This window comes from Artemia sp. Qi Xiang Cuo, chromosome 11 (genome assembly GCF_049724085.1).
Source record: "Artemia sp. Qi Xiang Cuo chromosome 11, ASM4972408v1, whole genome shotgun sequence".
Classification (NCBI taxonomy): domain Eukaryota; kingdom Metazoa; phylum Arthropoda; class Branchiopoda; order Anostraca; family Artemiidae; genus Artemia; species Artemia sp. Qi Xiang Cuo.
The window spans coordinates 29,340,755-29,354,170 of record NC_142804.1 but is presented as its reverse complement, the minus strand read 5'-3'; the positions used below and the strand labels follow the sequence as shown (position 1 = coordinate 29,354,170).

The window sequence follows — 13,416 nt, the reverse complement described above, 5'->3', positions numbered from 1 at the left end:
AATAAGCAAACGCTCTTCAACAAATCAACGGTTTCTAATCAGCAAACTGACTTGCGGCTAAATATTGCTGGTGAACAGCGTCAGAAATCTTAATGATAGGACTAGTCTTCTGATATTAAACCTGAAAATCTGTGTATTTCTGAAAAGTTACGCAGGTGGTAGATCAAGGATATTGAGCAAAGGGAATGGAATATTGATTATTTCTTGTTTTTTGGGGTTCAACAGATTCTTAAAACTGTAAGTAAACATAAAAGAAAACAAAAGAATATGATTCTTGCCAACCCAACAACTTTTTCCCAACGTACCCACAGGAAATTTTAATTTCACAACAGACAAATTGCAAGGCCGGACCCAGGATTTTTTTTTCGGAGGGGGTTTTACTAAAAAAAAAATTTTCAGGAGGGGACTTTACACAAAAAAACTCAAAAAACGCATACAAATTTGTTTATATCCATTTTGTTACGTTTTTACGAGTCAGACAAACATTTCGGGGGGGGGGATTCGAACTGGGTAACCCCCCCCCCTGAATACGGCCCTGAAAACTCGCTTTTGAAATTATTCAAATTTGTATTTTGAAACAATTTATAAATAGCAAAATTGGGTCTGCTGAAGTCGCAGTGTCAGATTTTTTTTTTAGATCTCTTTATCAAGACCAGATTCTTTCAGATGTTTCTGAACAGAAAATTAATTTACTGTAAGATTAGAAAAAAAAAACACTTTGAAGATGTTGCTAAAATATCCTAAATTACAACCTGAAATGCATCAATTCGTGAAAGCATATCTACGTGGTCAGATTATCGGTTTTGAATAAAAAAAAACATATTTAGAACCATGTAACCGCTATTTTGATGGAAGTTCAGAGACGCAGTTCGTATCATTCAACCATGTTTATATTATAACTATTTTGAATTTAGAACGTGAGTTTATGAAACACTTTAAATAAAGAAGGGACAGGCAAAAAACTTAGGGCTGTCATTTTGTATCATAATTGATTTCCATTTTAATTTATCACCAAATCCCCACTTTCAGATATTTTTTTTAGGACTGTTTTTTTTCCACTGCTTTCTAATTAGTATTATAAGTAAAAATAGGGAATCAGTAAAAAATAAAAAAAACACAATGGACAAGCAGTTTTTTTAGAAGATTAATGGAAGCTTAGAATAGTAAGAAAATAAGTCTTTAAACTCAAATCAAGATACTAGAAATCACAGTAATGATTGTGGCATGGTATGGCTTTAAAACATAGTCGCGTCGAATTAGTGCAGTTTCCTAGAACTATTGTTTAAGGATAGTCCTATGTACTCGTTAAATGAACATATACACATAAAATACTAAGCTCCTTAAAGAATTTGATTCTATCTCACAATCTAGGATTGGAAGGAACATTAAGATTCTGAAGTCATATATTAGGGATGAAGGCAACATTACGAAATTTTTTGTTTTTATACCTAGTTCACTGCGAAATTACCAAAACTTTCTTTTTGATAAGATTAATTGTCAAAATTTTGACAAAACCGCTAAAATTTATTTTTGGCAATGCAATTTTTGCCAAATTAAAGAACGATGTTCTTGAATGGATTTTTCAAAGAGGTCATAAGGAAAAGGTTTAAAAGAAAAAAGGACCTCATTGAATAGAGTAAAGAAAGAAACTTTGTGTAGATTGGGGCGAAAGAAGATAGTGTGAAGCTATTTTAGCCTCAGAAGACGTTTTGATGCGATGAGTATTTCCAGGCAGATAATTTTTCCGAATAAATTAAGTGATTGTTTTTTAATTTATATATTAATATTGGTTTGCAGGAATAGAGATTTAAAAATCGTCCTACAAAGCTGTGATGTCATATTTGAGTTCTTAGGATGAGGCCATTTAGTTTATGAGTTAGGGAAATGACCAGTCATGAAAACTTCAAAAAACAAATTTCACCAAAACGATGATGCGAAATTGTATTGTTTTATCTGGGCTGATCTTTGATGAAAGCACTGAAATTTTACCGGACTGACTAGGAAATATTGTCCCAATCAGGCACCATTGGATGAAATAATCTATACCATAATTGCTTTTTTAAACAGTCCTTTTAATTTCAGGAGGCTGTCAAAAAGGAGCTACTTGAATTTCGGAACAGTGTCATCTTCTCTTTCTTCATCATCAATGCTCTTTATGTTGTCTGCATTTTCTTCTTCCAAATTAACAAAGATTTAATTTATGTTGAATGGCCATGGGGGGCAATACACACTATATCCTACGAATATCCTCCGGGATCTGTTCCCACGGTAAGTTTTTAATCTCCCTCAAGACGCTTATTAAACTAGTTTGTTTTCCAGCCTTAACACGAGGTCGGTACAAAGTGTAAGTAAGGTACTTATAAGGAGAGACTTCATGCGGGCAGTGAGGAGACATTTTAAGACTGTTGGTTTTAGAAAAAACTAGCGGAAAAAGTAAACATTCAAACGAAGCTGGGGGGGGGGGCAGTAAATATTAAGTAATCACAGCAAAAGTGGCCAAAAATTTGGGCTATTACTTAAACCTTCAGTTTCCTGTTTAGTCGAGCTCTGTTGTTCAACCCAATCCCCTGGCAAACAAGAGGATTACAAGCTTGATTACATTATGATAAGGACAACCTCCCGTCTCAGCTTTGGGCTGAAGCTTGGATTGAATCGTCTCAGATGCTGATTTTGCTGATGATTTGGTCATTCTGGTGGACTCCATGGAGCAATTGCTGGAAGCGTTCCGAACCTCACGAAAGAGAAAAATGGGACTGCAGATAAACTGAAACAAAACTAAAATTATGGCCATAGACCCATCGTCTCCTGACACAAATTGGTTTATCTTTGTTAAGCTGGCTGCTGAGGGGGGATTCTGGTATATAGCCTTTCGGTCTATCTAGAACCAAGTTTCATCCCTACCATTCCTGTTACTTTTGTCATCATTTTTATGATGATATTAGTCGGTTGTCGCCCCTAACACCAAGAGTGTCTCTGCATCGAAGACAATTTTTGTTATTATAATCAATAATTGTCACTTTTGTCATCATATGCGTCAGTTTTATCGTCTTAAACCTTATTTGTATCGTCATTGGTGTGACTTTCTTCACCGTTATCATTTAAAGCCTTGAAAATACCTCCTTCAATTTATGTTTACTTAAAATCCCTCCTTCCTCCCAGTATTCATTTCGTCCAGTTTTCACAATTCTTTTTCCTATAGCATATAGCCGTCAATTTCAGGTTCAGGACCAGCAAGAGCTGTGGCAGATTCCCAGTGAAAAACTTATTCACGAGTTCTATGCCTATTTCTTTTTTGAAATTAAATACCAATTGCAAATGAAGATGGTAGATCGTAGTCTTGGCTTTGGTTCTTGGAAGTGTTAAACACAAAAAAATTCTAATGAAAGTAAAGATCGACATCAAAACTTAATACAAATTGAATTTTTCATACATCAAGGTAATCCCATCCTCACCCCACCCCCTATATTACAAAAAATAAATTAAATTAACATGTTGAAAGCACTTTTGAGTGCAAAAAATTTAGTCAATGGGTAACTCCAAGTATTTATTTACTGATTACCTTTGAAAACATCTGAACTGAAAACTGTTATTTAAAGCAAATCCATATTACAGAGCCCTTCCAGTCATGAAATATTGTTAAAGAATACTTTCTACCCCATCCCAATCGTCCTTGTACTTGAGCAGTCGTTCTTAAGGCATTCGGGATAAAATCTGAAAATTTAGTATTAAGATTGGAGGTTAGGACAGGGCCCCGTATATCAGCCCTGTGACATACGAAATAATTTTTGTTCTTTTTAAGGCTAATGCCGTTCTTTACTTTCATTAATTAAAAAAAACTTTTTCCACAAAATAAGTTTTTCAAAGAAAAGTAAAGAACTCCATTAAACCAAAAATGAGCAAAAATAAAATAAAAAATGTACAAAGCGTGAAACTACCATGAATCAGCATCAATAAATAAATGAAACCAAAAACGAACAGAAATTATAATAAATGACCGAGTCAAACTCAAAACGAGCAGAAATTAACATGAGTAGGGCTCAAAACCATTATGCCTTCCCAAGGCGAGAACATAATTTGCACTTTACTGAAAATATATAAATGTTTTTACTTTTATAACTTTAACAAATCAAATACTATTAACATTTTGATTAATAAATATCAGTATATGTATAATAAAACTGACAATGCACATTCATTGTCAGTCTGACTCGGTTATGTATTGTAATTTCTTTTCGTTTTGGGTTTCATTTATTTATCGATGCTGGTTTGTGGTAGTATCACGCTTGGTAGATTTTTTTATGTGATATTTGCCCATTTTTTGTTTAATGGAGTTCTTTAATTTTCCTTGAAAACTTTTTTAATGCAAAAAGTTTTTTTTTAATTAATTTCTGTTCGTTCTATATTTACGTTGTCGTTCTAGAGAAAGAAAAAATAACACTTTTAATCTTTTCTTTTTTTTAAGACCTTACAATTTGGCTAGTTATTTGTGTTCTGAGGAAAAATTTTAAGCAATTTTTAACAATATACACCCTTTTATAAATCTGGACACAAATTAGAGTGTTTAATTTAGTTTCATACCTCCTCTAGTTGACCTGAAATAGAAAACTTGATACCATTCGCAAAAAATCTGTTTACTTTCTTTGATAGCTTGCATACACTTACGCTATTTTGATTTGACTAAATTTTTAGAGCAGAAGTAGACCCGAAAGTTTGAACATAATACCCTCAGTCGTTCTTCGGATACTGCTGAGATGCCTTACTGGGAATTAGCATTAAAATAGTGCGTTTTGATTTAATCTTAAGGCAACATTTAGTTTTTAAACATGATCGCTAAATGGGAGGGTGGGCGTGGTAGGTGAATTTTTGACTATTAAAAAAGGCATTACCCCTTTTGATTTCCAATCGAATGTGCCCTTTTTGAGTTTCTGTGAGTAAACTTTCTGTGAACATCTTATGTGCCCCCAGGGCATAAATTACGGCTAGGACTCTGAGAGCTTTGGTGACTCTGCCATCATCATAGGCATAGTGTCCGGACTATTCAAGTGCTGTGAAAAAATCGCAACCTCAAAATTTTTGTTAAATGTGTTTGGGGAAATAGTAGGTGCGAGAGGGGCGTTAGTTGCTCTCCAATCATTTTCAACTATTAAAAAGGGCACTAGCCCTTTAGATTTCCAATCGAATGAGCCCTTTTGAAGTTTCTACGACATCACTTTCAATAAAACCCCTATATTCCCCCAGGGCATAACTTACAACCCTTGCCCTGAGGGCTGGGGGGAAGTGTTTGTCATCCTCAAAGACCTAATTTTCAGAACTTTGAACAACGTTAAACAAAATAACCATCTCAAAAATTCTGATTCAATGTGTTTGGGGAAATGGTAGGTGTGAGAGGGGGGTTAGTTGCCCTTCAATCACTTTCGACTATTAAAAAGGGCACGAGCCCTTTCACTTTCCAATCAAATAAGCCCTTTAGAAGTTTCTACGACAAAACTTTCTATAAAAGCCTTATATGCCCCCAGGCCATAACTTAAAATCTTTGCCCTGATGGTTGTGAGGGGGGGGGGCGGGTTGTTATTCTCAAAGACCTAATTTCCAGAACTTTCAACTATGTTGAATAAAATGTTGATTGTATGTGTTCGGGAAAATGGTGGGCGTGAGAGGGGGGTTAGTTGCTCTTCAATCACTTTCGACTATTAAAAAGGGCTCTACCCTTTAAATTTCAAAACGAATGAGAACTTTTTTAAGTTTCTACGACAACTCTTTCTATAAAATCCTTATAAGCCCCCAGGGCATAACTTACAACCCTTGCCCTGAGGGCTGTGGGGGGGGGGGTTGTCATCCACAAAGACCTAATTTCCAGAAATTCAACTACGTTGAAAAAAATGGTTATCTAAAAATTTGGATTGTATGTGATTGGGGAAATGGTGGGCATGAGAGGGGGGCTAGTTGCCGTCCAATCACTTTCGGCTGTTAAAAAGGGCACTAGTCCTTTGAATTTCCAATTGAATGCACGCTTTTTCAAGTTTCTACGACAAAGCTTTCAATAAAAACCTTATATGCCCCCCGGAAATAACTTGTAACCCTTGCCCTAAGGGCTCTGAAGGGGTTATCATCCTCAAAGACCTTATTTCAAGAATTGTCAACTACGTTGAACAAAATGGCTATCACAGAATTTTTATTGTATGTGTTTGGATAAATGGTGGGCATGAGAGGGGGTTTAGTTCCAATCACTTTCGACTATTAAAAGGGGCACTAGCCTTTTCAATTTCCAATTAAATGAGCCCCTTTTCAAGTTTTTACGATTCTACGACAAAGCTTTCAATAAAAACCTTATATTCCCCCAGGGCTTAACTTACAACCCTTACCCCGAGGGCTGTGGGGGGGGGGAGGGGGTTGTCATCCTCAAAGATCAAATTTCCTGACCTTTCAACTACTTTGAACAAAATAACTATCTCAAAATTTTGATTGGATGTGTTTGGATAAACGGTGGGCGTGGAAGGGGTGTTAGTTGCCTTCCAATCACTTTCGACTATTAAGAAGGGCACTAGCCATTTCAGTTTCCAATCGAACGAGCCTTTTTTTAAGGTTCTGCGACAACGCTTTCTATAAAAACCTTATAGACCCCAGGGCGTAATTTACAACCCTTACCCTGAGGACTGTGGAAGAGAGTCCTCCTCAAAAACATAATTTCTATCTGGAAATCATTTACGCTGAACTAATTGACTATCTCAAAATTTTGATTGGATGTGTTTGAGGAAATGGTGGGCGTGGAAGGGGCGTTAGTTGCCTTCCAATCACTTTCAACTATTAAAAAGGGCACAAGCCTCTCCAATTTCCAATCGAATGATCTTTTTTCGAAGTTTCTACGACAACTCCTTCGATACGAAGTGCCCTCGTATGGAAAAAAATATAAATAATTAATACATTGTGCCAACACCGTTCTTTACTTAGGCTTTAGTTTTATTTTGTTCATATTTAGGCTAAAATACAGTATTTGGCTTGGAAGTTTACACAGTATGCATGTCGCATGTTTGATACCTTAAAATTTTTTTTTTAGCTCAATACAAGGTTTTTTTAATATTCAGTTGTAACATAGAGGTAACATAGAGGGGCGTAGCCAAAAACGGATTAATCTGCGCTCAGACATCACAGATTTGACTCTATCTGTGAAGTTGCTTAGCTGAATATTACGTATTCCTTAATTTTAGGTAAAAATTCAAACAGAGAAGCTACAGCTTGAGCCTATTGGTCTGGTGTTTGTTATATTTTACTTCGCAGTTATGATAATCCAATTCACAGCCATGTTTATCCACAGGATTAGTACATTTGCTCACATGGTTTCTTCTGTAGAGCTTTCATTCTGCACAAGAAAGGTAAGTTTCTATTTAATATTTACTCAAATTATTAGTTAAATGTTTTTATGTTGGTATTGACAGTCAAATTTGTTATCTTTTTTTCATGTAAGTTATTTGAACCGTCGAAAGAAATAGCATAAGAAAACATTGTCACAATTTGAGTTGTTGGCGATACTAATAAAAAGGATGTTGTAAACTTAGTAATCATGGTTGCAGTGATCGCTGCAACCTAAAAAACAGTGAAGTTCAGCCCATAGTAACCAAAATTAAAAAAAGTCATTTTTGAAAAATTGTCAGGTGTATAAAATTGTCATTTGAAACTGATTCAAGAATGGTAACTATGATTTTGATTAATCTTAATGGTAAAAACTTATTACTTAAACAAATTTATCTAAATTTCAAAAAATAGTCTTAAAATTCTCGAAAATAATGTCGGATCGAAATAAAAGTATCACCACTAGAATCACCGTTGTCAACAACCCTATGCAAGAACAAGCTGTGGGGCTGTAAAAACAAACTGTCACAAGATGACAGAAAAATACTTTCAGTAAGACAAAGACGACTCTCTAGCTTTTACTGAGGTTTAAAGGGGTAACAAAATCACCCTTATTTGTTACAATTTCCATTCATTGCTGTTTGACTTCATTGCTAAGTGCAGTTTGTGTACATTTTAAGTTTGTGCACGTTTTAGATCATATATAATTTTATATATAATCATATGTTTAAAATCAAATATTGTTGAGATTTCCTGGAATTGATATCATTATATATTAAACAATCAATTTAGTTTTGTTACTTTTTTCCAGTTATCTAGATTATTTTGATTTGTTTTTTTTCTTGTCTATATTTTGAAAAATAAAAACCACACTGTTCAAAATACGTATTGTTTTCAACAGAACGCAAATGACACTCAATCCCTTTAGAGGGTTTGGAGGGGTGGTACCCCTTCTCTTTTTTGCGCCAATTTCTGTTCTATTTATGTTAGACCTTAACATGCATTTGGAATTTCGCTAATTTCAGATTTCTTCTTTTCATCTATAGCAGGTATCTGTTATTTTTGTTTAATATAATTATTCAAATTGATTTCTACCAGTTTTGAGTTTCTTTTATTCGTTCATTGTAATTTCACTTTGTTTTAAGTTTTAAATATTAAATAACTTTATTTCTGTTCATTTTTATTTTAAATTTAATTACCTTTTTTGAGAATAAGTATCTTTAATCAATTCTGTTCGCTATTAATTGACATAGTTTTATTGTTGGTCAATTGGTGGGATGCTTTTGAAATTCCATTCGTTTGTTTTTATTATGATCTGAATGATGTATTGTAATGTTGGATCTTCATTTATAAAAATGATCATTTGTAAAAATATATAAAAAGAGTTCTTTTGTGTTGCATTAAATAAACAAATTCAGATTCACGAATCAATGTAACCAGGCCTGTGTCCATATTTTTTGTCTTGATTAAGGTTCCCTTGGCCTGTCTACATGCTCTGAAATTTACATACAGATCAACAAAAAAACCTAATTTTTTGCGCTACAAATCGATCCAACCAGAACTTTTCCAAAATTTCTTGTCGTTTTAAATTTCAAGCCGTTCAAAAACAAAAGTTTGTTTTTTCCCTTTTCATTTCATATTTTCAGGTGAACCATTATTTTTTTTAATTTATTTATTGTGGGTCTTCTTGGCCCACGGACTTTCAGATAAAAGTCTTAAGCTAATCGAAAAAAAATAATCTCGGCAAATTCTTGGGCCGCTGGCCTTTTTGAGAAAAATATTTTTGGCCCTTCTTCAGGGATTAAATATCTTTCTGTCTTGTAAATTTGGGCTCTTTTGACCCATGGACCTAAGGATGTAAATATTGGTCCAATCAGAAAATAAGAAATTTTAGCTGTTTTCGGCCCTGTTCCTGGGGAGACCGCGCTCCCAAATTAATTTCTTCTACATTAGGTGCCCCTTGGTCCTGGGACTTAAATACAGTTCTTAAATGGCTTTGGAATAGCAAGCTCTTTGACACATATCTGGTTCCCCTTGCACCCGTCTCCCTTCCAAAAAAAAATTTGGTTTCCTAACCCAGACAGCGATTTTTGAAAGTTTCGAGCTAATCGGAAATACAAAATTGGACCACTGTCAGACCCCATATTTATAAGATAAATGCCAAACAAAAAAAAGTAATCCCCTTTTTCGGAGCCCATTTACGGGGGAACCAGATCTTTTCAGTTATACCTTATGTATTAGGGTCCAAGCAGATTTTTTGGACTTTTCTGGTCCTATTTTGAGGCAAATCCATTTTTCTCAAATTCTTGGCCGAAGTATTTGTGGATGTTAGTTTAAAGTAATTAATAAAAAACATCTCTTGGCCCAGGGGCCTGAGAATTTGAATTTGAGCCAATCAGAAAAAAAAATCGTATTTCTATTATTAGGTTCTCCTTGACCGAGGGACTTCTGGCTGCAGTTTTAAAACTGATCAGGGATAAACAATGTTTATGCCTAATTATGAGCCCCTTATGGTCTCCTCCTCCAAAAAAAGTGTGGTCAGTTTTGCTCAGGCAACTATTCATGAAAGTTAGAAACTAATCAGAAAGAAATGACCCTATTTGGGTTATAATTTTGAGGTTTGCCGTGTCTTACAGCCAGGGGTGTCCCGAGGGGGGGGGGAGTGCCACCCCTCCCTCTCCCTCTCTGACCTCTTTTTTTGCAAAGAGGGGTCCCCGTGTACAAGGAATTTCAGATATAAGTTTAAAGCTGACTGAAACTTTTGAACGGGGGAGGGACGTGTCTCTAACTTAACTTTATTGTGCATAAGGGTTCTATTTGCCCAAGAACTATCGGCTGTAAGATTCAATCTCTTCTGAAAAATTTTATTGGTTTTTTTTTTGGGAAAAATATTTTCCCTCTTTTTCCTTGTGCATTGGGGTCCTCTTGGCCCAAGTACTTAAAGAGATAAGCCACCTTGAACAGATTCGAAAAAAGTATTTCGGAAATTTTGCCCCGCTTTAGGAGGAACTTACCTTCGGGCTATTTTTACACATTAGGTTCGCCATGGTCCAGGCACTTAGGGCTCTAAGTTTCAAACGGTTCAGGGACAATAATTTTGTGACCCATTTCCAGGTCCACTAACGCCAATCCCCTCCAAACGAAAATATGTAATTCTTTTTTCCTAGGCAACTAACCTTTAAAGTTTCTAGGCTATAAAAAAAAAACTTGGCCTTTTGGTTTAGGGTCTCGTGTCCCTAAATATAAAATGTTTGGTGCGTGAGGGGTTTCTTTGGCCTAGTCTAGGAGATTTCGTTTTCATGCTTCGATCCATTCAGAAAGCTTTTGATTCTTTTTTTAGCCCTATTTTTAGGCAAACCATCACTTTTTCTTTTATTTTATATTGTTAAAAGGGGTATTTTGGACCCGGAGCATATAAGTTGTAAGTTTCAAGTGGCTCAAAAAGCAAAACTATTGGTCCTTTTTTCGGTCCTTTGTCGACCCCATTTTTTGAGGAAATCATTGTTGTTTTTTTTTCTTTCTGCATCGGGGCTCCCTCAGCCCAAAGACTTAAGGGCCCTACTTTTGGGGGGCATGTGCCATCCAATATTTCATTGTGGCTTATGCTGCTCTTGGTCCAGGGGCTTTCGGCTGCAAGTTTCAAACCGGTCAAGGACAAAAATATTGTTGCTCATTTCCGGGCCCCCAACATTCTCTCCCCAAAAAACATGTGTGCTCATCCATGCCCAGGGAACGATCCCTGAAAGTATTAAAGCCAATCGGGCTCCCAAAACTAAACATTCCCCCGGTTTTACTGTAAAACCTACCTATAAACAATTGAAAATTGCCTAATTTACGACCCTTGCCCCAAAAGAATTTTTTCAGCTTAGATTTCTTTTTTGTAGGTTTGGTAGGAAGAAGTCGTGTTGTCCCTGAAAATATATCTTTTGGACCTTTCCAAAATTTTCAACAAAATGGCTATATCAAAATTTTGACCTTGAAAAAGGTTCACGTTCAGACTTCACGTTCCAATCAAATTGAAGTTCCAATTGATATTGGATTGAATCCAATCCTACCCTCACCCAAGATTCTATTATCAGCTCTTGCATATGCACTGGCCGGGAAAATAAACGAACAAAAAATGATATATTGAAGGCATATGGCTCTTTATTGAGGCTACGTTTAAGCGCACTCTCTTTTTAAACCAAATTGATGGTTACAATTATTTTTATTTTTTAATCACAAAAGAAATTATTTTAGTTAGTGTTATTTAAAAATTATTTTAGTTGAAGGAACGTGCCCACCAAATTTAGAGGGCTAGCACTTTCGATTTATTGGTCGCTTTTCCTTTATTTATCCACAGAAATTAAAAAACTTGGATTTTTCGATCTTTTTGTTTACTGTAGAAAAAGCGGTAAAAACTTGCATTTTTGGAGTTAGTTTAGCTCCAGTAACTTCTTCAACGAAACATGTTTTTTTACAAACTCCCTAAAAAAGCTAATGCCGTTTTGAAAGGCTAGAAAGATTTCACCTGAGAGTACCTTTGTACCAACAGCACAAACACTTTTGAAGTCAAAAATCACCTATTACCTAATATGAAAACCTTATACTTGGTTAGAAAATTAATTATTGATATACATATCATGAAAATAGAGTTTATAAAAAACTTTTGTCTGTCACAGTAACAATATTAAAAATAAATGTGATATTCCAAATTTATCTAATAACATAAAAAGGAAATGGCACTGTATAGTTCACATGTCCAGTATGTCGATATGTTTTATTTAACTTTATTTTTAAATCATTTAAATCTAAAAAATAATTCAAGTTAACAATCAAGACAATTTCTAGAAACATTTTTTCTAAACTTAATGTTCGATGAAGGTCGCGCTGTAATTGTCTGATTGTTCAAGAAGGTTTTACTCGTAAATTTTTGTTGCTTGAAGCAAAAAAAGGGGATGGGAGTTATAGTTTTAAAATGCTGAAAAATAAGGGCTAACCTCCCTCACTCGCCCATAAACATTCTCAAAAGTGAATCTACAGCCTTATTTAAGCGCATTTAGGTAAATCCCCCCTCCCAACTGTCGAGTTCTTGCTCAAAATATAATACCGAACAAATAAACGTTCGAATGGGAAAATCTCCATTTATTAGACTTTTGAACGTTTATTTGTTCGTCATAGAAAGGCAGTGTGGTCTTTGAAAAAAAATACCTAATTGAAGGTATTACGTGGAAAAAATATATAATGAATTTATATGATATAATAAATGTAATATATATAAAAATTAATAAATAAAAAATAATAAATAAAAAATAATAATGGAAAAATAATCAGGATATGATAAATGTATAATGATGCAATAAACCTTTTTTGAGTCCGTTGCGGTTTTTAGGTTTGGAAAAAACTAATTGGGTTTGCATCTATTAATATTTGGAAACCAGGTTGCAAGTTGGTTACGGGTCTGGAGGAAAAATATGTGAAGTACTTTTAGCACTTCTATCATATTTTTTCCGTAGGTTGAAGATATATCCGAAGATGCATTCATTGAAAAGAAAGGTGTTGAAATAGTTCGCAACCTTGGTGCTCTTCGTGACATAGATGGCGATGATGACAGTGATACTGAATCTTTTGCCCCTGAAAGACGAAGAACTATACATAATCTTCAAGTTGGTGGGAAATTTGCCAAGAAAAAACAGATCGTGTCAGTCGAGGATGCATTTAGAAAAAGGTTCATGTCTATATCAGCTTCTCATAATTCAAGTAAGTCTAATTTTGATATATATCATCACCTAAGTGACTTTTCTTACTAAGCTTGTGCGCTAATTTGAGTTTATTTGTAGGAAAATGCACTAAATTGGCTTATTTAAGTTTCAGACTTTCTCAGGGGTCACTTAATGATTATGACTATTAGGGTTCGCTTAGTGCCTCACCCGTCTTTGGATCAGTGTTTCTTTTGGCAGGTGCGTTTTTCCACTGCCAAAATCCAGATTTTTTTGGAATTTTACTTCTTGCTTCAAGAACTTTTAATCGTGTAGATTTTTGGTCGAGGCATATTAGGGATAGAGACATTTACTATCAAAAGCGTAAATC

At 34.9% G+C, this 13,416-nt stretch overlaps 1 protein-coding gene across 1 annotated transcript in view; it reads left to right on the top strand.

Annotated features, from left to right (window-relative positions):
* LOC148946850 (chitin synthase chs-2-like) overlaps positions 1-13,416 on the top strand; it is an 88,463-nt gene that overhangs the window by 65,999 nt on the left and 9,048 nt on the right. The window contains exons 13-15 of the mRNA XM_089096668.1: positions 2,083-2,268; positions 7,206-7,370; positions 12,843-13,086. Of these exons, the coding sequence (XP_088952794.1) occupies positions 2,083-2,268; positions 7,206-7,370; positions 12,843-13,086 (595 nt within the window). The remainder of the gene's footprint in view (positions 1-2,082; positions 2,269-7,205; positions 7,371-12,842; positions 13,087-13,416) is intronic.